This window comes from Kogia breviceps, chromosome 1 (genome assembly GCF_026419965.1).
Source record: "Kogia breviceps isolate mKogBre1 chromosome 1, mKogBre1 haplotype 1, whole genome shotgun sequence".
Classification (NCBI taxonomy): Eukaryota; Metazoa; Chordata; class Mammalia; order Artiodactyla; family Physeteridae; genus Kogia; species Kogia breviceps.
In genome coordinates, this window is record NC_081310.1 from 64,614,772 (window position 1) to 64,639,458 (window position 24,687).

The 24,687-nt window shown below is 45.7% G+C and overlaps 1 protein-coding gene across 12 annotated transcripts in view; it reads right to left on the minus strand.

Moving 5' to 3' along the window:
* Positions 1-24,687, minus strand: part of SRGAP2 (SLIT-ROBO Rho GTPase activating protein 2) — a 240,734-nt gene that overhangs the window by 24,118 nt on the left and 191,929 nt on the right. For all 12 annotated transcript variants that reach the window (XM_059070876.2, XM_059070914.2, XM_059070844.2 and 9 more), the window contains exons 12-17: positions 22,291-22,318; positions 20,372-20,396; positions 14,512-14,572; positions 6,606-6,683; positions 5,543-5,677; positions 3,646-3,751 (exon numbers count right to left, since the gene is read on the minus strand). In XM_059070876.2, the coding sequence (XP_058926859.1) occupies positions 3,646-3,751; positions 5,543-5,677; positions 6,606-6,683; positions 14,512-14,572; positions 20,372-20,396; positions 22,291-22,318 (433 nt within the window). The remainder of the gene's footprint in view (positions 1-3,645; positions 3,752-5,542; positions 5,678-6,605; positions 6,684-14,511; positions 14,573-20,371; positions 20,397-22,290; positions 22,319-24,687) is intronic.

A 24,687-nucleotide genomic window follows, 5' to 3' on the forward strand; every position in this document is an offset into this window, starting at 1 on the left:
CCTGCCTACTGGTATACATGCCCTTGTGTAGTTCTCTCCCTTTGCATGTGGGCTAGATTTAGTGATTCGCTTCTAGTGAATGGAGTATGGCAGAAGTGATGGGACGTCACTTCTGAGATTAGGTTACAAAGGCTGGCTGCTCTCTTGGGCACTCTCTCACTTACTTGCTTGGAGCAAAGCCAGCTGCCATATCACGAGCAGCTCTATGGTGAGGCCCATGTGGTGCAGAACTGATGGAGGCCTCTGACCAACAGCCAGCCAGGAAAGGAGGTCCTCAGTCCAACAACCTGCAAGGGACTGAATCCTGCCAACACCACGTGGATCCCTTCCCAGTCGAGCCTTCAGAAGAAACTACAGCCCTGCCCCCAATACATTCACTGCAACCTCAAGAAACCTGGAGCCAGAGGCCCCAGCTAAGCTGCACCTAGATTCCTGATCCACAGAAACTGTGACATAACAATAAATGCTTATTGTTTGAAGTTGCTAAGTTTTAGGGTAATTTATTACACAGCAATTGATCATCAATGCAGATGCTAAGAAAGGATAACGTTAATAATTAACAAGGCCTGCTGGACAGGCATGTACCCAAGGTTCATACAGTGGATTGAACACTAGCTATAGAGATATATGTGGAACCAGGTCAAGTCCACACAGCACTGGTGCACTATGTAAGGAGTTCCATACATATATCCCAGTTCCTTGAGATGGAGGATGTGTACAACCCCAAAAAAGACAATAGCCAGTAATAAAGTATGCACTGTCAGGACATGTAACAGCAAAGGAGAGGGGTCCTAGAAGTCTAGGCCCAGGGAGAGTCTCCATGAGGAGCTACCTGCCAACTCTGGTTACACCTGTTGATAAGTACATACTTATCACCTGTCACCTTCCTGTGCAGGCAGGTGGTCTTCTCTATCACCTGTATCCTGCACTCCATTTATTATTTTAGGAAACACTGTGGTTATTAATGCTGCATCTTTTCAGTGAAAGACTTTGATGAGCAAGTTAATCTTTTTTTAACCAGAAAAAGAAGTGTAACAAAACAAAAGTCATCATTTGAATGGGTGCAATTTTCCATGTTTCCTTCGACAGTGGCCACCCTCTCCAGCTCTTATGATGCTTCCTCTACCGTTTCTCCCCACCCACAAACTCCCTCACTCCTCCACTTAGCAGGAGGAAAATGTGGGCAGGATGAGGCCATTGTGCTTACACACACAGTCACCCCAGGACCTGCCTGCTCCCCTGCCTGTTTACCCATGACTGACATGCTAGGCTCTTTGAGGGCAGGTATCGGTCAATGAGGGGAGACAAGGCCTGGTGGCCCTGAGGGGACCGACTGGCTTGGGAGTCATTACCAGAGTTTCTGTCTGCCTAAAACAGGCAGCATGTGAAACCCTGTGTGAGTCATGAGGGGTTCTCAACTAAAGGCAGTTGTGGTGCTGAGTCAGGGCTTGGCTAATGAATGGTGCAGACACAGCTACGTGGAAGCAGCAGGCTGCTGGGCCAGGACCCTCTGTCACTCTGCAGGGCCAGCAACAGGGCTAGAGGACAGTGTGGTTGCCCCTGAAAAGTCTCAGGCAGGGGCTGCTAGCCCAGATGCCTCAAGGTCAGGCTGACCCTGGTCTGTAAGCAGGCTGAGGCTCCTGAGAGGGCCTCTGAACTTCTATTTCTTTGAAGTAGGGACCAACCCACTAGGAAGAGTCTTCATTTTCACAAAGCAATATGAGCTAAAACACCCTAGCCCCTTGGTCTACTTTTTGTTTTCCCTTTTTTAGAAAAATAGAGGGCTTCCCCAGTGGCGCAGTGGTTGAGAATCTGCCTGTCAATGCAGGGGACGCGGGTTCGAGCCCTGGGCTGGGAAGATGCCACATGCCGCGGAGCAACTGGGCCCGTGCGCCACAACTAACTGAGCCTGCGCGTCTGGAGCCTGTGCTCCGCAACAAGAGAGGCCGCGACAGTGAGAGGCCTGCGCACCGCGATGAAGAGTGGCCCCCGCTCGCTGCAACTAGAGAAAGCCCTCGCACAGAAACGAAGACCCAAAACAGCCAAAAATAAATAAATTAATAAATTTAAAAAAATATAGATTCATGGATCTAAAGAAATGTTTCCCCACTCTATGAAAAGCCATAAAGCCAGAGAGATGATAACGGCAACTGAATTCAGCCTCAGCATCGGGGAGTTTCCGGGAGAGCTGGGGAGTGTGGTGAACCAGGGGCGCCTGGTCGCCTCATCTAGGCAGCAGCCCGTACTCCGCAGGGAACTGCGGCCGCGTGGGCGTGCAGATCCAGTGCTGCTAGACCTAGTGATGTTTTTCAAGAGAAGCTAGAAATCTAGATTTTTTTTTTTTTATAAAGTAAAATCTCCCAATATTTAAATGGTTCAATGCTTTCAAGACAGAGTGGACTTAAAGGGAACACATCTATGGGCCTTATCTGGCCCTCGGGTTGCCCACTGATAAAACTTTGGCCTAGGCTGTTGAGGGAGATGCTGCAGTGAAAGCAACGTGGAAAGACAGAGGTGCCTAAGGGGAGAAGTATGTCCTTGCTCGTTGTCTTTGCTGCCCTCCATGCCTGCCCTGGGCGAGGACACACTGTTCAGACAGGGAGAAATACTCTGGCTAAGCCCAAGGCCCCTCTGATCCTCAGACCTCTCTTCTAGCTACACTCACTCCCTGGCTGACCAGCTAAATACCATCAGTACACAATGACCCCACACTGTTATCTCTGCTCCAGGTTTCTTCCCTGAGCATCCGATTCCTATGTTCAGCTGCCTACTTAGACTCTCCACCTGGAGGGCTAACGGGTACCTCAAGTTAACATGTCCACATCGGCACCTGTCCTGATTGCTTCTTCCACATCTTGTCTTCCCCATCTCCACACATGGCAACACGGCTTCCCTGCTGCTCATGTCAAAAATGTAGAATTGTTCTCTTTCCTCACATTCTAAATACTACCCATCAGCAGGTCCTATCAAAGCTGTATTCCAAATAGATCCTACACTTGACCCCTCCCATCACCCTCCACCATTCCGTCTCTGGTCTAAGCCACCACCACTCCCTACCGAGACTGCACAATAACCTCTGGTGAGGTGTCTCCCGCTTCTCTCCGTATTACTCTCTGGTAACTTCTCCATGAAGCAGATTTTAAAAATATATTAAAAAATCAGATCACAACACTCTTCTGCTTAAAACTTTCCAATGGCTTCTTCAAATCTAAACTCACTGTTGTCATGACTTTGGGGCTTGATGACCTTGACCATCCCCGTGGCTCCTTCTTTCACTTCATTTAGGCTGCTGCTCACACACCGTCTCCCCAGAGAGGCCTTTGCTAAAGGCCTCTCTGCAGTGTCTCTCCCTCTTTCACCTCTGCCCCTGATCACTTAACTTGCACTTCCTTATTCTTCTAAGCACTTATTACTCCCTCATGTTTCTGTAATTGTCTGTGTCCTCTGCTGGAACATGAGCCAAATGGTATCCAGGCTTTTGTCTCTTATTTCACAATGTATTCTTACGTCTTACCACAGTGCCCAGCACACAGCAGGTGTTCAATAAGTATCTGTTGGGCTGGAGGAATCAACAAAGGTCCCTACGTAAACTTCCAGTGACTGAAGCTAAGGCCCAATCAGTTGCTCCCTGGGAAGTCTACTCACTGGTTGAGGAAGGCAAAGAGGTATCTCATGACAATCAGAGTGGTTTTGGGCAGGACCAGGAGGACCTTCCGGATGTGCAGAGCTCTCTCCTGCAGGTTGTCCATTGCTGAAAGAAAAAAGCCATGTGTTACCCTCCACTGTAACTGAGATCCCAGGAAATAGTGGTCAGAAGGCCCTGACTAGCGGTGGTTGTGATATGGAGAGTGGCTGGTCAAGTCCACACAGCACTGGGCCAGTGTAAGGAGCGCCATCTCTGTGGCTCCTTGGGGTGGGGCTGTTGTGATGGGGCATGCAGGCTCCAGAACCTTCTCCGGGTCAGGACTTAAGATGTATGCTCCTTGGTCACAGAAGGGGTTGGAGATGCTCCCCAGAGCATCTACCACCCCCTTATTACAATACCACAGGCAAGGAGCTGACCAGAAACTGCTATGACTGCTCGACACCCAGCCTTGGAGGGCCTACATGTGGGGAGAGGGAGGGGCTGCACAGGTCCTGCCCGCTCCACACTGCATTACCTCATCCCCTGGACAAGTCTGGCTTATCTTCCCCCCTCCCTTATCTGCAGTGGGGATGAGGAGAATGTGGCCAGAGGCAAGAAGTGACAGGCCCCTGTGTAAGCAGTGATATCTGGGGAGAAAACCAGAGAACTTTCCTGACTCTTGTGCTGTGGACAGATTAATTCCAGGTACGGCCCTAGGCCTGTGCCTCCCTCATGGCCCGCCTCCCCACTTTCATGGTGTGCCGTGTGGATATTGTCATTTTCTAGGAGAGCCTCTCCATGAAAAAGAAGTGGGAGGTACTAGATCGGGAGCACATCTCAAGGGGAGGATTGGGCAGCCAAGGTATCTTGTACTGTCCTGGCAGCCTCCATCCACTTAGGGTATTCTGCCTAGGCCCAGTCCTGGAAAAAGACATGAAGGTAGGACGGATGCATATATTCAGTCACCCACAGAACACATTTCCACTAGGACTCCCACAGATAGTGAGTAAACCAATAAAACAAGAGAGCTAGCTTCCTGAGTGCTCTGGGCCCCTCTCTCAGAATAACAGAGAGGGATAGCGCTCAGGAATCAAACTGGAAACTCGGGGGTGGGCAGTGGGGGATGAAGACCTTGGTTGATCTGGGAAGAAAAACTTTTCTCCATTTCAAAGGCATTGCCTCCTCCAGCCTCTGAAGCCACCATTTCAACGGCGTCTGCTTCCAGAATGACCTAATACTAATCCAAGTTTCCGTGGACAACAAATGAGAGAGGGTTCCAGTATAATGATCTAAACTAAATGGCCAGGAATAGCTTTTCAAGCCGTACATTTTAGAGTAAGAGGCAGAGAACCTCTAAGATACCTGCTTTATCTAAAGATCAAGTAGGGACTATTTCTCTCTGAGAAAATATCATATCACTACTTTTGAATGTGCAGAGGGTTTTATTCCTAGAAGAACACATATTAACACATCTCACAGGTAAGTCATGCCATATTTAAAGCAACAAGCAGGAAATATTAGTAACACTTATGTATTCTCCCTTTGTATCATGAAAAGCACAAGCACTAATCCATGAGCTTCTAAAAGCTGAAAAGGACTATGCCTTATATATGAACATAACGGTATTTTAATGAAGAAAGATAAAGCTCAGTGAAGCAAAAGAGTTTAAAGTGAATCAGAAAGAAAAAAGCCAGGAGTTCTGACTTGTGATCCAGACTCTTCCTGAAAAGTCATTCTTTTTCCTCCCCTACTAGGGGATAAAGGAGTGACAACAAGGAAGAGAAACTTCACTGAGGAAAAGGAGAAAAGGAAAATATTACTGGAAAGCTTATGAGAAAAAAAGACCCTGTGGAAATTTGTTATCTGTTGCTATGAGGTGCTCTGGCCCAGAAGCCAATCTGAGGCCAGGATACTTACTGACGCAGGCCATTAGGTCATGGAAGATGTCCTTGGGGAAGAGAGGGTGTTCCAGCCCCCGGAAGTAAAGCTTCAGGACGCCAGCTATGGAGTCCATGTCATGGTCATTCTGGTCTCCAGCCAGGGGGTCCTCTCCTAAGGACAAGCAATACCCCCAAAAAGGAAAGAGAGAGTGAGAGAGGTAAAAACAAACAGGATGAAGCAGAGGTGGTGGGGAAGGAGTGGCCTATTCAAATCTTCATCGCAGTCCATCAGCTTTCTGCCCAGCATGTTGGCCATGAGTAGGGCAACCAGGGACTAGCAAAAGCAAAGACTGCTTAGGCTCAGGGGCCCTGGGGCCAGAGGAGGGGCACAGAAGTCCATTAACATAAATTTGCTTGTGCCAGACTGGCTCAGGGACATTCCCTCTGGGCTGGGGATGGGACACAGCAATTGGCTCTCTCATGAGATCATGGAACCAGGCTGGGACTGAGCCCCTAGTGGAGGGAAATGAGGCCAGGGAGGCCAGCCCCTCTGATTAGCTCTCTCTCCTCTTGGCCTGTAACAAAGCACACCTACTTACAGGAGAACAATCATACTGGAGCTCCCTATGGAAAATTTCATATCAGATGTAATTAGATTTAATGATAGGACCAACCTCAAATTGAAACTATATATATCCATTTCAGCGACGGAAATTGCCAAAGCTTGTCTATTACCTTAAGAGCCCACAAGACAATAAATGGGCTAAGATGAACAGGCGCATTCGCTCCGCCACCAAGGATTCTGGATACGGCCATAAACTGCCCAGATATCATAGTTAACTTCTTGGGTTTGGGTAGATCATCCAGAGGACAGGGGCAGGATGAATGGAGCTGAGAAGGAGGAAACTGGGATGTACCCTGGCATCTCCCTGCATATCTGGGTGGGGGTGGGGGGAGGTCTACAAGAGAGAAGGTGCTGGGCTGAAGACGGAGGCAAACTGGCTTGCTAACCTCTGGGTGGCTCTCAGGGAGAAAGCGTGGAGCTAGTATCCTGGGGGGCTGGAAAACATTTGGTCTTATCTTTCAGGCTGTTTCCTCACCTCTCTCAAAGGCGTTTTTGATGTCATTCACCTCCACCTGTGATCCTGACACTCGGAAGATTCCCTCATGCTGTAGTCCTAGAAAGACAGGGAAAAATGATCAAGGAGACAGAAAAGCAAATTCACCACCACGGCTCCAAGCCTAGCTGAGTGTCTGTCTCCCTCAGCCAGTGTGTATTTAAGCATCCTGTCTCTCTTCTTCAGGCCAGAGGAGAAAGCCTATACAAGGATGGTGGAAAAGTCACTGGAATGAATATGTGGCATTGGCCTAAAGAAAGCACCGAGTCAGAGACTTAAGGGAAGAGACGTCTACACCATTTCTGATTCTGACAGAGTCTATGAGGCAGGCTTCTTTTCCAGCCTTTGCTTCTCTGTCCCCAGATGCAAAGTAGGGAAGTGATTCCTGGCACCTGCTTATCTCTAAGGGTCAGGGATGAGATTTGGGGGCATGGCAGGCAAGCCGTTACACACCACCAGAGTTTCACAGGGTCTGAGATCATATTTAGTGCTTTAGCTGTTCTAACACTGTTCGGCTGTTGTAGAAGACAATGCTTTCACTACTTATGAAAAAGGGAGGACATAAATTGGTACAACCACTATGGAGAACAGTACGGAGGTTCCTTAAAAAACTAAAAATAGAATTACCATATGATCCAGCAATCCCACTCCTGGGCATGTATCTGGAGAAAGCCATAATTCGAAAAGGGACATGCACCCCAATGTTCATTGCAGCATTATTTACAACAGCGGTCCCCATCCTCTTTGGCACCAGAGACCAGTTTCGTGGAAGACAATTTTTCCATGGATGGTGGGTGGCGGTGGGCAGGATGGTTCAGGCGGTAATGCGAGAGATGGGGAGTGGCAGATGAAGCTTCGCTTGCTCGCCCGCCGCTCACCTCCTGCTGTGCGGCCCAGTTCCTAACAGGACGCGGACTGGTACCGGTCCGCGGCCTGTGGGTTGGGGACCCCCAATTTACAATAGCCAGAACATGGAAGCAACTTAAATGTCCATTGACAGATGAATGGATAAAGAAGATGTGGTATATATATACAAGGGACTATTACTCAGTCATAAAAAAGAATGAAATTATGCCATTTGTAGCAACATGGATGGAACTAGAGATTATCATGCTAAGTAAAGTTAAGTCAGACAGAGAAAGACAAATATCATATGATATCACTTATATGTGGAATCTAAAAAAAATGATACAGGGACTTCCCTGGTAGCCCAGTGGTAAAGAATCAGCCTTCCAATACAGGGGACGCAGGTTCGATCCCTGGTCGGGGAACTAAGATCCCACATGCCGTGGGGCAACTAAGCCCGCGTGCCACAATTACTGAGCTCACACGCCTCAACGAGAGAGCCTGCATGCCGCAATCTAGAGCCTATGTGCCCTGGAGCCCTCACGCCACAACTAGAGAGAAGTCCGCGCCGCAGGGAAAGATCCTGCATGCCTCAGTAAAGACCTTGTGTGCCGCACTAAGACCCAATGCAGCCAAAAAATAAATAAATAAAATAAATAAATATTTTTTTAAAACCTAAAAAGATACAAACTTATGCACAAAACAGAAACAGACTCACAGACTTCAGATACAAATTTATGGTTACCAAAGGGGAAAGATGGCAGGGAGGGATAAATTAGGAGGTTGGGAATCAACATATACACACTACTATATATAAAATAGATAATCAACAAGGAACTACTATACAGCACAGGGAACTCTACTCAATATTCTGTAATAACCTATATGGGAAAAGAATCTGAAAAAGAATGGATACATGTATATGTATAACTGAATCACTTTGCTGTACACCTGAAACTAACACAACATTGTAAATCAACTATATTCCAATGTAAAATTTAAAATAAAAAGAGAAAGAAAGAAAAAGGGAGGGCATGAAAAGACAAGTGATTGGTCAACAGACAGCATTGCAGGCACTGTGCCAGCCACTGGTCCTTGACTGCAGTTTGACTCTTAAAGGCAACATGCCTCAATGCCACACTAGAATAATGTGCATGAAAACGATGTCTTTTTGAAGTTTGTTAGGGTAAAAATAATAATAGAAAATTAATGCATGTGTGGTGATTGCTTCTGTGCTTATAGCCACATAAAGCAGGGGTTACCAGCAAGCCCATTTTCTAGGTGAGGGGATTGATAAGGGATGACCAGCATTAGGTTATACAGGTGATAAGAACCAGATCCAGGGGCCCAGGCCTTCTGGCTGCAATCATGTACTCATTCCTCAATGCCAGGCTTGTGAGTCCTATTGGAGTGAAAGCGCAGAGGGTGGGGGATCCCATTTGTCAGCCTGACGGTAGATACGGCTCACAGAGAGCACCCCGCATGCAACTCAGACCTGGGGAGGGATCCAGGAAGCATGAGCCCAGGGGCTGGACTGAGCTACCATCTTTTTTTTTTTTTTTTTTTTTTTTTTTTTTTGCGGTATGCGGGCCTCTCACTGTTGTGGCCTCTCCCGTTGCGGGGCACAGGCTCCTGATGCACAGGCCTAGCGGCCATGGCTCACGGGCTTAGTTGCTCCGCGGCATGTGGGATCTTCCCGGACCAGGGCACGAACCCGTGTCTCCTGCATCGGCAGGCGGATTCTCAACCACTGCGCCACCAGGGAAGCCCTACCATCTTTTATCATATCAGGCCTGTCCAGTTTTTCTCAAGCACTGTGGCTCAAACTTGGGCATTTTGTCAAAGTCCCTCTGTTACAGCACGATCCATCAAAATTTTTGAATCTCAAACAAATTTCTTCTTTGGAAAACAAAATAGAATAATGCTACATTTTGTCCACTGTTTTAGGACTCCCCTCTTGATGGGGGTGGTGTGGTGGTGGTGACTGGGTTTCTATCAGCTAGACCTTTGCAGTAAAACACACAGGCCAGGGCTGAATCCCGAATCCAACTGTAGCAATAGTAAGAAGTAAGTGGGGGGAATTTAATTACCTGGCTTGTAATAGGACTTAAGTTGTCTGTTTCTCTAGGGGAATATTCTCCAGACTATCCCTCACAGAATGGCAGGCAATGTTAAGACCCCAATGTAACAGTACCATATTAGTTACCAACGGGGTGTAACAGCCAGATAATGCAGTATAAACAAAGAATGTAAACAGCAAGTTTCTGACAGAAACAGTCACCTACTCAGCGACTCGTCCAAAACACAGTATAATATAAAGAACTGTCATCTCAGGGACCAGGCTACTCAGTCTCATTGGTGCAGCCAACAGTTTGCTGAGAGAGGATCATCTCAGTACTTTCTGGTAGATTAGACATCAAGGACAAGTCAATTTGGCCCACGGGCCCAGAACAAGAAAAAATCAGAGGAGAGCTTATTGGAAACCAGGCAGCAGGCCTGAGGCACACCGAGGTCCCTTTCTGTCTGGTTTCCATTTCCCCTTGAGAACCGAGGCTTTAGAAGGGCCAACATGTGCTCTTGCTCAACAGATAGAATCTTTAGAGTGTCTAATCTGATGATTCTGATAGGAACATTAATAAATGGTCGGTTTCCAGGAAGTGAAGGGGAAAAGCACTTGGCTTTTTATTATAACGCAGGTAAGGCCTCACATAACCAAGCTGACACACGCATGACCTTTCTCATTTTCCTTAGTGCTCCCTAACATAAAAGTATAAAGCCAATCAGACTTGGGTCAGTTATTTGGAAACGGCACAAAACCTTCCATTTTGCGCTGGATCCAGCTGTTGCCCAGAGTTGCTCTCCTAGAGAAGTCTTGAAATGATTGCTACAACACCACCTCTTGCTCACATGTTTCTGCTCCCTTCCTCATGAAAATGGTGGGGTTTTTCCATCCTGACTGAGTCTCAGTTGTTCCTCACATCCCTTCTCTTCCTTTAAGTCTTCCTGGATCACCCGGACCTACCATTTACATGTGAGCCTCAGCTTTCTCATCTGTATAATGGGGACTAGAACATCTACCTCCCAGGGAACATGAAGATAGTAAGGATGTGCCAATTTTGGCAGTTGGTGGGCCACAGATGTTTTGGGGGCTGACAAAAGTTATGGACCCTATCCCCATTAAATGCACATATACAAACATTTTATCCATCATCTTTAGGGAGTTCAGGAATACCTTAAGTCCCTATCTGGGGGAAAAAATTCAATTTGCTGAACAATTTTTTTTTTTTTTTTTTGGACATACCACACGGCTTTCGGGATCTTAGTTCCCTGACCAGGGATTGGACCTGTGGCCCCTGTCGCGGAAGCATGGAGTCCTAACCAATGGACACCGGGGGATTCCCAGAATGAATGTTTCTTGAACAGCTACTATATACCAAGGGTTTTTTTCTTCTTTAAATCAACAATATATTTATTTGCTTCATCTTATAATATTTACACATAAAATGGCTTCAGAATTGCTAGCTCACCACCCTGTGATGAAAACAATTACCGACTACTGTGCATTATTTGTTTACAGTTCTTTTTGTTGTTAGACTTATAGTATATAATCAAAATACTGTTTTTCAAAGAAACTTAGATTATTTTTTTCCTCATCTCCTCAGTGTGCCTGTTATTCATCTGTAATACAGTTAGGTTTATTTGTTACCTTTTGTATTCCATTTGGAGTTTTACCCACATCTTTGTTTTATATATTTGTTTATTTATCTTTTGAGTATGGAAAACACCCATGTAGTTCTAAAAGTCAAAATTACACAAAAAGGAATACTCAGAGAAATGTCACTCTTCTCCCATTTCTCATTCCCCCATTCTTTTCACTCTTTTGACCCATTCATGTAAATAACCAGTCAAATATTAGTTTCTGGATTCATCCTTCCTGTATTTCTTCTTGCAGAAGTGACAAGGCACATGTATATTCTTATATCCTCTTCTTTCTTACATGAAAGGCAGCATGCTATAGATACTCTTTTGCCCTTTGCTTTTTTCTACTTGACAATAAATATATCCTGGCAATCTCGCCAGGTCATTTCATGGACACCTTCTTCATTCTTTTTTGCAGCTGCATAGTTTCCCACTGTGTGCATATACCATAGTTCATTCATCTATCCTTCCCTGTATGCATTTAGGTTGTTTTGTTTCTAATATTTTGCAATTACAAATGAGGCTGCAATGAATACCTTGTGCAAATGTACTTTCATATTTTGGAGGTGTATCTTCATGGTAAATTCCTAGAAGGACTGCTGGATCAGATTAGTGCATATGTAGTTTTGTTAGATGCTGCCAAATTCCCCTCCAAAAGGGTTGTACGGGTTTGCATTCCCATCACCAATATGTGAGCATACCTGTTTCCCCAGAGCCTCACCACAGAAATATGCTAAGTTTTGGTCTCCGCCTGTACTGTGCCTGTACAGGGGCAGGGACAGGTACATTCAAGCCACGATATCCAGAACCCATCCACTTCTCAACAACTCCACAGTTGACGCCCTCTGCCATGTCTTCCTTGGGCTACAGCAGCAGCCTCCTATTTCCTCTTACGGTCTTATCTCTACACAACAGCCTGGAATCCTTCAGAAAGGTCACTCCCTGTTCATAAATTCTCCAACAGCATCCCGCTCACTTAGAATAAAATCCAAACACCTACCTTAGTCGACAAAACTCTAAGAGTCTGGCCTCTGGCTTCATCTCCTGCCACTCTCTTCTCCACTCGCTCTGCTCAAGCCACACTGGCATCCTGCGTGCTGGCCCTTGCATATGCCAAGGATCTCTGCATGTGACGTTTCCTCTCCCCAGAACACTCTTCCCCAGATACCCATGTGGCTCACTCCCTGACTTCCTTCAGGATGGCAAATGTCACCTTCCTGGGTGACCCAGGAATTTCCCTGAACAATCCACCCAGAACAGTATCCCCTCTCCATTCTCCATCTCCTCACCTTGCTTTAGTTTTCTTCATGACACTCACCAACACCTGATCTATATTAATTTGTTTATCTATCAGCTGATCATCTATTGACTGGTCCTTTAGTAGAATGTAAGGTTCATGAACACAGGAACTTTTTCTTGGTACACAATGAGCAATCAATATACACACAGACGGTCCTCAACTTATAATGGTTTGACTTAAGACTTTTCGACTTTACGATGGTACAAAAGCGATACACATTCAGTAGAATCTGTACTTGGAATTTTGATCTTTCCTGGGCTATTGAGACGTGGTACAGTACTCTCTCGTGATACTCAGCAGCAGTCATGGGCTGCAGCTCCCAGCCAGCCATGCAAACACGAGGGTAAACAAACGATACACTTTCAATCATTCTGTACCCAGATAACCACCCTGTTTTTCACTCAGTAGAGTATTCAATAAATTACATGAGACATTCAACACTTTATTATAAAACTGGCTTTATGTTAGATGACTTTACCCAACCGTAGGCTAATATAAGTGTTCTAAGCACGTTTAAGGTAGGCTAGACTAAGCTATACATGTTTGTGTATAAGGCTTGCAGGTTAGGTATATTAAATGCATTTTTGACTTTAGATATTTTCAACTTACGATGGGTTGATTGGGATATAACCCTATCATAAGCTGAGGAAGATGTGCGCTTGCTGAATGAATGAATGAACAGAATGTATGGATGAGAGAATCCGAGTTCAGACTCTCTTGTTCCTACTGTCCTTTAGGCACAGATAATTCTTCCTCCCCTAAACTCAGTTTGGACTTATCTTTGCCAACTGCTTGACTATTAATCATTACCATCTTGTGAAATTTTTTATACTGCTATTCTGAATTACTACAGCTTATCTCTTTTTATTTAACTTTTTACTGGCTTATTTATTTTCTCCCAACTGCGTCTTAAAACCAGGTAAAGACAGGGTTACCCCTGTTTTTGTTTTCCTATTTGGCAATGCATGGTGCCCAGCACCGATCAGGGGCTTGATAAATATTTGTTGACTGTTCAATAGTGCTATACAATGCTGTTACTTTTGGTGGATGGAGATACAATGAAAAAAATGTAGCTGATTAGAATGGCATAAGTTGTAAACATGCTAACATAATTATTATTCCAGAAATAAACCCAAGCAATGCCCCAGTTTATTGGGAGAGAAGAAGGAGAGGAAGGGAAAGAACGGCTGCTTCTGAATTGAGACCAGCGATCATCTACATACCTCCTTAGTGCCAGGAAGGTCATTCTGTCACTTTTCTTATAACTAGGCAGGATAACATCTAAAAACAATTTCTGATGCCCAGTTCCTAGAAATCTTCATGGTACTTGCTCAGATATCTGTGTTTTCTAAACACTCTTACACTTGGAAGACTCAATTCACCTCTTTCCCTAAATTCAGTCCAACCAGCCTAGGAGCTGGTGAGGAATGGATTTATGAGATTCAGCGTTATCCAAACAGAAGACAGCGTGACTGAGGTTGAGAAGGAGCCAGCCCTGCCAGACTCTCAAATGTTGGCTACAACCTTAAGAGTAGCTACTAACTGAGCTCTGGAGATGTCCTAAACAGTGAGACCAAACCAGACCAAAAACTGAATATTACCAGGAGTCAATGCAATATTGTAAAAGGAGCCTGTTTTCAAAGCAGTCTGCTGCAGAAAGCCAATGTGACACAAAGGTCCAGGCTATGCAGTGGGAGATACCAACATGGGCAAAGACGGTGAGTAATGGTGAAACTAGCGTCACTACATCGGACCAGCTAGACTTACTCACATAACAGCTATAATTTAAAACTCACTCTAAGCTAGAAAAGGGAGTGTGGTAAGTGGCTAAGGCACCTGGGGGTCAAAAATGCATGATATTTTTCTCTCATGTCTAGATGTGGCCATTCTGAGGTAGCAAACATTATGTGAACAAATAAGATTTTATTCCTCTTTGGAGAATGTCAGGATGGGAAGTCAATCTCTATTCTTACTCTATAAAGAATTCCTGGAAGTTCTTCCCAGTTCTTGCACAAATATGGGCAAGGCTGTAATCCTGCTTACCGTGTCTGCTGATAAACCGGATACAGCTTTCTACCACCAAAGGAATTGCCTGGCTGGAATCCTAAAAAGCCAAAGAAACACAACATTAGAATCTTCAAAGAGAGGGAGCCCAGGGTCAGAGAAAATGAGCCAAAACCATGTGGAACTTGTCTCAGCTGGATCAGTGGCTGGTCCACAAGAAGCATCCAGCCTGGCCTCCACACTCCAAAGCACGTGCACAACCATCTACCTGGAATGTCTCATACCGATGTCTTAAATTCAGCGTGTCCTATACGAAACTGATCATTTTTATCTCACACTCCCCCTGCCCCCTGCAGCCATACCATCAATCAATACATACATATATTCTGTCAAGTTTGCCTCCTAAATCCATTTATTTCTCTCCATCTCTACTGTCACCAACCCAGTCCGATCCACCAGTATCTCCATTCCCATCCCTGTCATCCTCCAAACCAGTTTTTCTTCCCTCATATTGGTTAGGTGATCTTTAAAAGTGCACATTCCATCGTTTACTCTCTAGGCTAAATTCTTTCAAGGACCTCTCGTTACTTTCTGTACGCAGCCTTGCGCGTCTGGGCTCTTGTCTTAGCCTCCAGTTTTGTCTCCATCTGCTCCAAGTAAGTCCTCCTTGGCTTCGCGTGAGTTGCTGGAATGCTCTCCTCACCCCGGAACCCCACCCTCAGGGTCTCAGTGCCAGTATCACTTCCTCAGGGATGCTTTCCCAGACTCCCCAGATGAGATCAGAGCCCCTGTCTACGGGGTCTCGGCACCTTGTACTTGGCCTTCACAGCCTAATTGTGACTTAATTGTGTGGGTATGAGTATTTGTTTGCATTTGTCACCATTATAGCTAGAGTTCCACAGGGCAGATCCTATGTCAGTTCTTGGTGTCCAGCTCTGGCAATGATGCTCTCACATAGCAGGTGCTCAATTAATATCAGTGGAAGGTAGCAGGAGGAATCAATGGGAGCATCAGAGAGGGGGTTTGTTTGGCATAAAAGGCAAGAAAGAAAAAAACCTAACCTTGGAAATAGTGGAAACTAATTGGTACTAACTTAAGCAGCAGGCCTCCCAGATATCAATCTTTGCTCTGCCGTTTTTGCTCTACAATCCTGCCATTTATTTAACTTCTTTTGGCCTTAATTTGGTATCTACAGACTGGGGAGGGGGATTGGTGGTGAGGAGGGTAATATTTCTTATTGGCACATGAACACAGTGCTTACCATTTACAAAAGAATTTATAGAGGTGTTGGGTCATATATTAAGTGCTTTAGATGGATTGGTCCGGTAACAACCCTATGGGATGTGTATTATTATTATCCTCATTTGACAAGTGAGGAAATGAAGGCTTAGCAAGGTGAAATAGCTGCTTACGGTGACAAAGCTGCTAAGTAGAAGAGCCAGGATTCAAACCCAGGCAGTCTCCCCCTGAGACTGAGCATCTCACTACCACCCATACTGCATCCTAGGAGCTTGGCAAACATACTCAGGTGTGAATACCAAATATTACTGAAAACCAGTAGGGTTTTCTAGTGCAGCTAAATGCACAATCACTCAGTTACAGGGAAGGAAGGGACCAGGCAGAGTGACCTTCGTCCTAGTTAGAAAGGGCTTTAGATGTTCAGGACAGAGACTGGGTTCTCTAGTAGGATGTGTCCTGTGGCTTCTGCCCATTTCACAGGTTTGTTTGTGCCTCTCCCCCGGCTCTAAATTTTCAAGTGTAGCTGGGGGTTTGGCCAATAGGGAAGCAGCTGGGTCTCATGAAGATGCCAGGCTGAGAGAAGAGCTGGCGTGGGCTCCAGCTCCTGAGCTTGCTGGGAAGCCAGGATGCTGCCAGAAGACGCACTGTGTACCAAAGTGCAGCTGGAGTCAGGAGGGTCTCAGAGACCCAAACGCTCGTCTCATGACCCCCAGACCCATCTGCTTCCTCCAGCTCTCCAGCTTCAGTAGCTGGTTTCTGCCTTCTTGTTGCCATGAGTAAATTCTACCAGTCAGCCTAGGCTGGTCTCAGAGGAAGAATCTTTGTCAGCTCTTCCTTACACTAATGAAGAAACTGGGTTCCACTATAAGAAAACCCCAAAACCTAATTTTTTGGAGGTCTTTTTATGTTTACAAACATTGTTATTATACTTTTCATTTACAAACAGTAGTAGCAGTGATATGAGGGTTTGTAAAGTTTTTCTGGTCCTAAGACCCAGAGGGAGGGAGGATGGGAAGCTCACAGGTTATGGTTTCAGTAAGTTACGTGAGTGCAAAATCCTGCCTAAACTTGTGGTAAAAGGAATATCAATGATAGCTAAAGGGAAGCATGCAGGGTTGCAGAAAGCAAAGCATCGAAGACATTAACCTGCATGTCCATGGTTACCAGAAGTAGCCCAGAGGATAACTTGTGGCAGACAAGAGTGGGCCAGAGATGACCTGTCCTACTGCAGAGGAGTATTTCCTAGTCCCCACTACCCCAGTGGAGCTTAAGTCAGAGTCCAGTGAAAACAAAGGATAAAGGACATTGCAAGGACAAAAAGTCATGAGGGCTTCTGACTCTCTCCTTGTAATGTTTCTGAGCTCCGAGTGAATCCATTTCCCCAGGACGTGCCCTGGTGAAGACCCTCACTTCATCGTAGATCTTGCATACAACTGACAGAGCAGTGTCTATGTGTGTTCTTATTCAGTGTCTGTCTCTCCCTTCCTTCCTCTTTCCTTCCCTCCTCCAGTGTTAGAATCCATGTCAGTTGAATTCTTTTGTTCATAATATTTTTGGTCATTTAACCCCAGGGTTGGAAGGGCCTTTGAAGGATGATCGGGTCAAATCCCCATTCAATCAGATTAAAGGAATTTTAAACCAAAAGTGGAGGGAGAAAAGTAGCAAACATAACTTGGAAGAGATAGTAAAGCAGGGGTCCAGTGATTTGCAGGGGAAAGCAATCAAGAAGGTGGCTAGATAATATCTAAATATGCCATTGTTTGGCATAATTTCTCACACGTGAGAGAGTTAGGATTTTTGCCAGGTACTGATCTTTGTTACACTTGTTAGATTTACGTTTTCACCAGGGAGAAAATACAAGTCTTGACCCCTGATTAGATGTGGGTAATAAGGAAAAAAGAGGCATCAAAGATAAGATGTGGGGCTTCAGGGATTGTGAAGAATAGAGGGTCTCCATAACAGTTGAGAAGTAAGGGGAGGTGCTAAGGAACTGAAAATGTGGTGGGAAGGTGAGGAGATGGATGCTGAGGGTAGGAGGTGCCACCGCAACTCCTGAGCATCAACGTCCTGCCCATCAGTTAGGAGTTAGATCCACAGACTCAGAACAACAATGTTACAGAACAAGTGGACGCTTCGGGAAGGAGAGAAGAGAGACAGAATCATCCAAGGCAACACAAGTGACAAGGGAAAGAATATGGAAGGAAGTCAAAAGAGGACCAAGCCTTGGGGAAATGCTTACATTTCGAGGAACGGAGAAAGATGGGCCAGCAAAGAAGATACGGAAGTAATAGGAATGAGAAAATTCTGGGCTTGACGGGAGCAGGGAATGCTTGGAAGCAGCAGTTGAGGCATCTCTTTTTGAAGAAAAGTCAGATGGTCTGAACCTAGGCTTTGCTAGGGTCAAAAATGATTGGAACGCATTGGGTAGACTCAAAAGCAAAAGTTACACAATTCTTCCTCTTGTTTGGCTGTTTTGCCATAAACTACCAAACAAATTTTATTTCCTGGTTATGTATACATGATTATTCTTCTTCCACATTACTCACTATTTACCTTTCTGATTATCTTAGAAAAACTCTTCACTGATCCACCATTAGATTTGAGCTGCTGGGCTTCCCTGGTGGCGCAGTGGTTGAGAATCCGCCTGCCGATGCAGGGGACACGGGTTCGTGCCCCAGTCCGGGAAGATCCCACGTGCCGCGGAGCGGCTGGGCCCATGAGCCATGGCCACTGAGCCTGGGCGTCCGGAGCCTGTGCTCCGCAACGGGAGAGACCACAACAGTGAGAGGCCCGTGTACCACAAAAAAAAAAAAAAAAAAGATTTGAGCTGCTGGAAAAAAAGTGAATGAAAACAAGGTCTTTGCTTGATTGGGGTTTCTGGTGCATGCTGGAACTCTTACACAAATCTAGCACCTGGCAAATATGCCTTGCCTGCAACTGCCTAGGCACAGCAGGATGAAAACCAGATGGGTGCGGTTCTTTTCTGATTATGAGCCCAACCAGGGACACATATCACCTGCCAAAACGTGGCCTTTGGCACTCCTGCAGCCAGAGTGGTCGCACCCAGGCTCCATCTATATGTAGGAGGCTCAGTTTCAGTCCAGGAACTGAAAGGAACAAACTTCAAGGTCAATCCTGTTCTTATTTTTGAAGTGGGGGGGGAAACCTTGCTCCCTCTTTAAGATAGCCACCTATTAATTTTAAATGTAATAAATGATCCCGGGGAGGCACTCCATTCCTCTCCAGTTTTAACTGAAATTATGAAAGAAAGGGGAAGCAGAAAGAAAGAAGAGGAATAAGAGGAAAGAGAACTGCAATGACATCTTTATAATTTAAAAAATGTGTAATTGCATCTGATGGTGTTCTCATTAAAAGAAGATCCAAAATAGAGAAGGGAAAAAAATTAGTGACAGCAAAGCTAAGACAAGTGCGGGCTATGTTATCAACTTCCCCAGCTGGACTGCCCAGCCAGCTGAAGCAGTGAGATCAGCTGAAGACCCTGCAGGGGCTACCACCACCATCGCAGAAGCCATGTGCCCTCTACATTCCATTAACTCCCTGTGGCTACAGCCACTGTGAATTACCCAAAATGATTTTTTAAAGCCTGGATCAGCTTTCCCCTGAGTAGACACAAAGACATTTCTGAGCTCTCTCCACCCCCTCTCTGCTAACTGCCTGCTGCATAGCTGGTACGAGCTTAGGGGATACAAAACCATTTTAGTATTTGCCATAAAGTATAATTAGGAAGTCCAATTTGCAATTGCAAAAAAAAAAAAAGAAAAAAAAACATTTCAATTAATTTTTTTTTAAACAAGTACAAATGCTGTTTAGATTATCCACTGATGTGGACTGCCCATGCCGAGCTAAGATCCCTCCTAAGGTGGGTCATGAGAGCTAGCTGCTTACAGCTCAGTGTCAGATTTTAATACAACTCTGAAGATAATGCACATAATTGCAGAGCTCAACGTCTCTTCCTTATCATTCCTAGACCAGACTTATCTTTACATTTTTAGTATGTCTTAGAAATACATCTAGGGCTTCCCTGGTGGCGCAGTGGTTGAGAGTCCACCTGCCGATGCAGGGGACACGGGTTCATGCCCCGGTCCGGGAGGATCCCACATGCCACGGAGAGGCTAGGCCCATGAGCCATGGCCGCAGAGCCTGTGCTCCGCAACGGGAGAGGCCACAACAGTGAGAGCCCCGCGTACCACAAAAAAAAAAAAAAAAAAAAAGAAAAAAGAAATACATCTAAGGTGACCATGCCACCAGAAACAAACAAACAAAAACCTGCAAACTTGGTCTAGGTGATTAGATGCTGTGAGTTACTGTCATATTGGTACCCATGTACGAAGTGTGAGGCCTCTTTCACGGTCTCCTAGAGAAGTAGCACCAAAGATAGTTCTGGCACAGTCTGCCACAGTCAAACCAGACCTCTAGTATGTAAGAGCATAAACGACTAGAGAGGAAAGGAACGAGTCCCTGCCCCCCTCGCTAAATCGATGAAGCTGCCATAATATTAAACATACTATGACTAAATGGTACATTCCAAATGTAAGCATGAAGTCAGAAAAGTGTCTGTCCCATCCACACTGGAGTTCCATAAATATCTGGGATCTGACCATTTCATGCCAGACAAGCCTGCCTCTTGCTGGGCCCTTACCTGTTTCCTCACAGTTGAGCTACGCCTGTGGTTGAATCCAGCAACAGGGAGGGAAAAGAGAAAATGAGATTAAAAACAATCTGTGAGGTGGTTAATGAAACAAGTCACATTAATCAGCTAAGTCCCAGAAGTGGCTAAGAGACTTGATAAGTTACCTTCCAAATGAAGCCCAATAAAGTGCTTTTCACAAAAGCTTAGAGGTCTCTGGTTTTAATGTCTGCCACCATTCAAAAGTAGAATAGGAGGGAATTGGTTCAATTTGCAGTAAAATATATATAGGTCAGACAACAGGAAGATTTCTCCATTTGCAAGAAGACACTAGTAAACACCAAAGGAAGCTATGGTTTTCTTTCTCTTGGAAATAAATCCTTAGGGAAAAGATAAGGAACGATTTTCCAGGAATTTAGACAGCAGAGTGTCCAGACTGGAAGGAACCTTGGCGATTCCATAGGTCAATGCTTTTCAAGCTGTGTTTAGCCTTGGAAGCCTTTTCTCCAAGGGAATCTGACTCAGACAACAATACCCCAAGCAAAGAGAGCAGTGATGCCTCTTTGAGTGAGGGTAGGAGGTAGGGACCAGAGCCCAGGGGCTGGGCACCATCTGCCACTTCCACTAGGCTGTTCTTAAGGACCTCTTTGGAATCCTAGAGTTCCTTGGATCTAGGTGAATGCTCTGTCTTGTCTTTTTTTGGCCACGTTGCACAGCTTGTGGGATCTTAGTTCCCCTCACAGGGACTGAACCCATGCCCGCTGCAGTGGAAGCATGGAGTCTTAACCACTGGACTGCCAGGGAAGTCCCTCTCTATCTTGTCTTATGGATGAGGAATTCTTTTCCCCTGGAATTCAGAGAGGGGAAAAGAGCAGCCCAAGGTCACACAGTGAATAACACAGCATAAGGGAATACAGCTCAGCTCTTTTCACTCCCACAGAGCCTTCTGCAGTTATGGCACTTTAGGTGAACTTACACTAAGACTTTAGCACCAAGAAGATATATTCTACAGAATTCCATTATCCTGGTTCCCTCCAGTCAACAAGACTAGTATATTAATAGGACCTTTACTGTGATCCGCAATGACAAAACGAAGAAAGCCAAATGAAGCTATTTTTAAGTAATGAGCCTATAATTGTAAATGGCCTCATGACTATTGTGTGTGTCTCCAGATATAAGTGGTTTATATAATAGGCTAACGCAGGGTCTCTAAGGAGTCCGGCCCATTAAAGCTCTTTCCCCAGTTAAGTCAGCACATTTTTAGGCATCTGAGAACCGTTGGCTGAATGAATGCCTTGCTCTCCGCCAACTCATGAGTTTTCTCATAGCAGCTCCATGACTGAGAGGGAAAATATTTGGCTGGGGTGGGGGAGGGCGGGGAAGGTGGGGAAAGATTGGGAGGGCTGCATACTTGTACATCAGGCGAGGATGTCTACCAATGCTGTTGGCAAGCAATGCAATGTAATATTTCATTATCCAGCGACACTCGCTAATTAGAGGCTGTCATCTTTTCCATGTATAAAAAAAAATTCAGGTCAAACGCTACCTTCTGATCCTCGTTCCCTAGGTCAGAGACTTCTCAAAACCCACATGTTGAAGTCTAAAAGCTAAGGTTAGGTTACCAGGATCCTCCAGTGTCAGAACAATCCTTTTCCATGCAATGCAGTGGTTTTGGGGGGTCTCTGGGATTATTTCCGCAAATGGTAACTCTCTTCACATTTTCATTCTGCTCAGCAAATCCCATTTCCATTTGAGGCCAGATGGGGTCAGCAAGGTAAAGGGATGGAAGCCAACCCTGCCTTAGGCCACTCCTTTGCAAAGTCATCCAACACCTCTACAACTCAACTCCTTGGCTCTTTCCCAGGCTGGGATGGCTCTACCCCTCCGGCCTCTCTTCATCCCTTCCCAGGGCTGTCTCAGGCCACACCTACCTGGCCAGACTGCAATCTGTCCGCTGACCTGTTGGAAAGACAAAGGCAAAAAGCACATGTTGAAGCAGACGGGGTGAAGGGGGGAGACTTGCTCCCAGGAATGACTGTGTCTGCCCGGCTTCCCAGGGAGCCACTAGCATCACGTGTGACTAGCCTTCCAGGCCAAAAGAAGAAAGCACCCAGGGCCTCTTTCTGGGCCTCGTTTCTGATGCTTGTTCCCAGCCCAGGGCTGCTGGTATCCTGAAACCTTAGGATTGCCAACTCTGCTTCCCAGTGGGACAACGGGTGGATGCGGGGGAAAAATAGCAAGGCAGAGCATATCTTAGAGAACAAATTATTAGAAGCTTTCCCAGAGATGAAATTCAGCTTCTCTTCTATGTATGCTGGGTGTGCGTGTGGTGGGGAGGGAGGGATGAACTCGCTTGCCCTTCAGGCTGTGAACACACACACGCACACACACACACACACACACACACACACACACACACAGTTGAGGGTGGAAGGGGAAGAAGGAAGGAATAGTTATTTGGGGAGAGAAGGAGCATACGTCGAAATTCTCGTTTTAGATTCATACTAAATTCTCACTCCCATTATGCTGGGCTGAAATGACAAGGGAAAAATGATATTTAAAATGCTGCTACTGCTTTTAGACTGTGGTTCTCAACCCAACAGTGGGCCCTAATACTAAGCTGAATGGATCATACATAGTCTTAAAAAATGGAATTGAAAACCTTAACGCTCATCTGAAGTATTCTTATGTTTTTTAAAAATACACATGCATGTGCACTTGGGCCATTATGTAATCTGTGTTGCTTTTTTTGGGTCCACAGTTAACCCAGCTTGGTCTGTATTAGACCGTATTAGATAAACCAGGGAAAGGGTAAGCAGGCGCTGAGCCAGGGAAGGAGAGATTGGCTCCCCAGTTTCCTGGAAAGGCGACTCCAAGGGCCGAGGTGTGTGGTGGGGGAGGGCAGGGCTTTTTCTTGCATTTAAAGGTTGCTAATTGTTGATTACAGTTCAGCACATCTTGAGCAACACCTCCCCCACCCCAACAGCCTCTCAGGCTCAGTTTTCGTCTGCAAAAATATTATTCAGAGCCATTATTTCTAACATCTGTCCCATTTCCATTCTGGAATATTCATACACATCAATTATCCCTCTGTGGCAAGAAACAAGGGGCTCTTGCGTTAGTGACAAATACATACAGAAGGCAGGGACATGATGACTTGCACACAGGAAGATCTATATTTTTCATTATTGCTAGAACTTGTCATCTTTAGATGAAGGCAATTTGCAGCACTGATGAACGGTCACCAACCTTCACCCCTTCATAGTAGCACACTTGGTGCATGTATGTGTGTTGCAAACGCCCCCCCCCACCCCACCCTTTTCCCCATCTCACTTATGGGTCATGCTTAGATTATCTTGGCAAAAAGAAATCACAGTTATAACTTGCTTCAAATAGTTCTGGGCTTTTCTTCCTCCAATTCCCCATGGAGCAATCTGATAACTCAAGAGTAAAGATTTTCTATAAGCAAAGTTTGGATCTCAAGGCCTAGACCTGTTCAGCCTGAGTCCCCTGGGTGTTGGGGAGGAAAGACAACAGAAGTTACTTAACAGGATTTCTTCACATAAAAGAAAATGCCTTAAAAATCACAAGATCAAAGACATTAGAGATAAAATAGTTAATCATCTGGGGGAATCATTCAGGGCAGGAGAACAGGGTAAGAAAGGCGGGTAGGAGGCTCTGATTTCTGGGGCCATTGAGCCAGTGAGTGCTGTATACTTCCCTAGATTCTGCAGTTGGTCTGAAGAATTTATTTGAGAACATTAGACCTCTGTGGGTGCAGATTTTGCCTTTCACTGGTGTTAGCACACCAGTAGCCTTCCCCTCCCCATCTTTAAGTGAGGAGATCAGTGGGGCAGAGGAGGGGCAGGGCCTTCAGAGGTGTCCCCAACTTGGGAATCCCATTAATCAGAGGATGCTGAGAGCTGGGCAGGAGACCTGGGTAAGGTGCCAAAAACCCCAGGGAAGCTTCTCTTTCAACCTCTGCCTTCTGTTTGACAGCTGAGGAGAGAAAGTCCAGAGTGCCAGTCCAGTCCTCTGCCTTGCTACTTTCCAGGGTCTGGTTAAAATCATCTTATGAGACCAGATAGTCGACTCAGCACCACAGCTTCAGCCTGGCCAAAGCAGGGAGAGGGCTGCCTCTTAGCATCAGGACCCTTCAAAGCAGAAGAAAACCTCTGCCCCACCCTGAAGCTAGAGACAGCTGCAGTCTGCCCATCACCCCTGCCCTTGAGAATCCTCTCCTCTTTTCTCCTCAAAGCAGCTGTGTAGCTCACCTCACAGCTCCCCACCTTCTTGCTTCAGCCTCAGTCCCGCTACAGAGGAGCTGA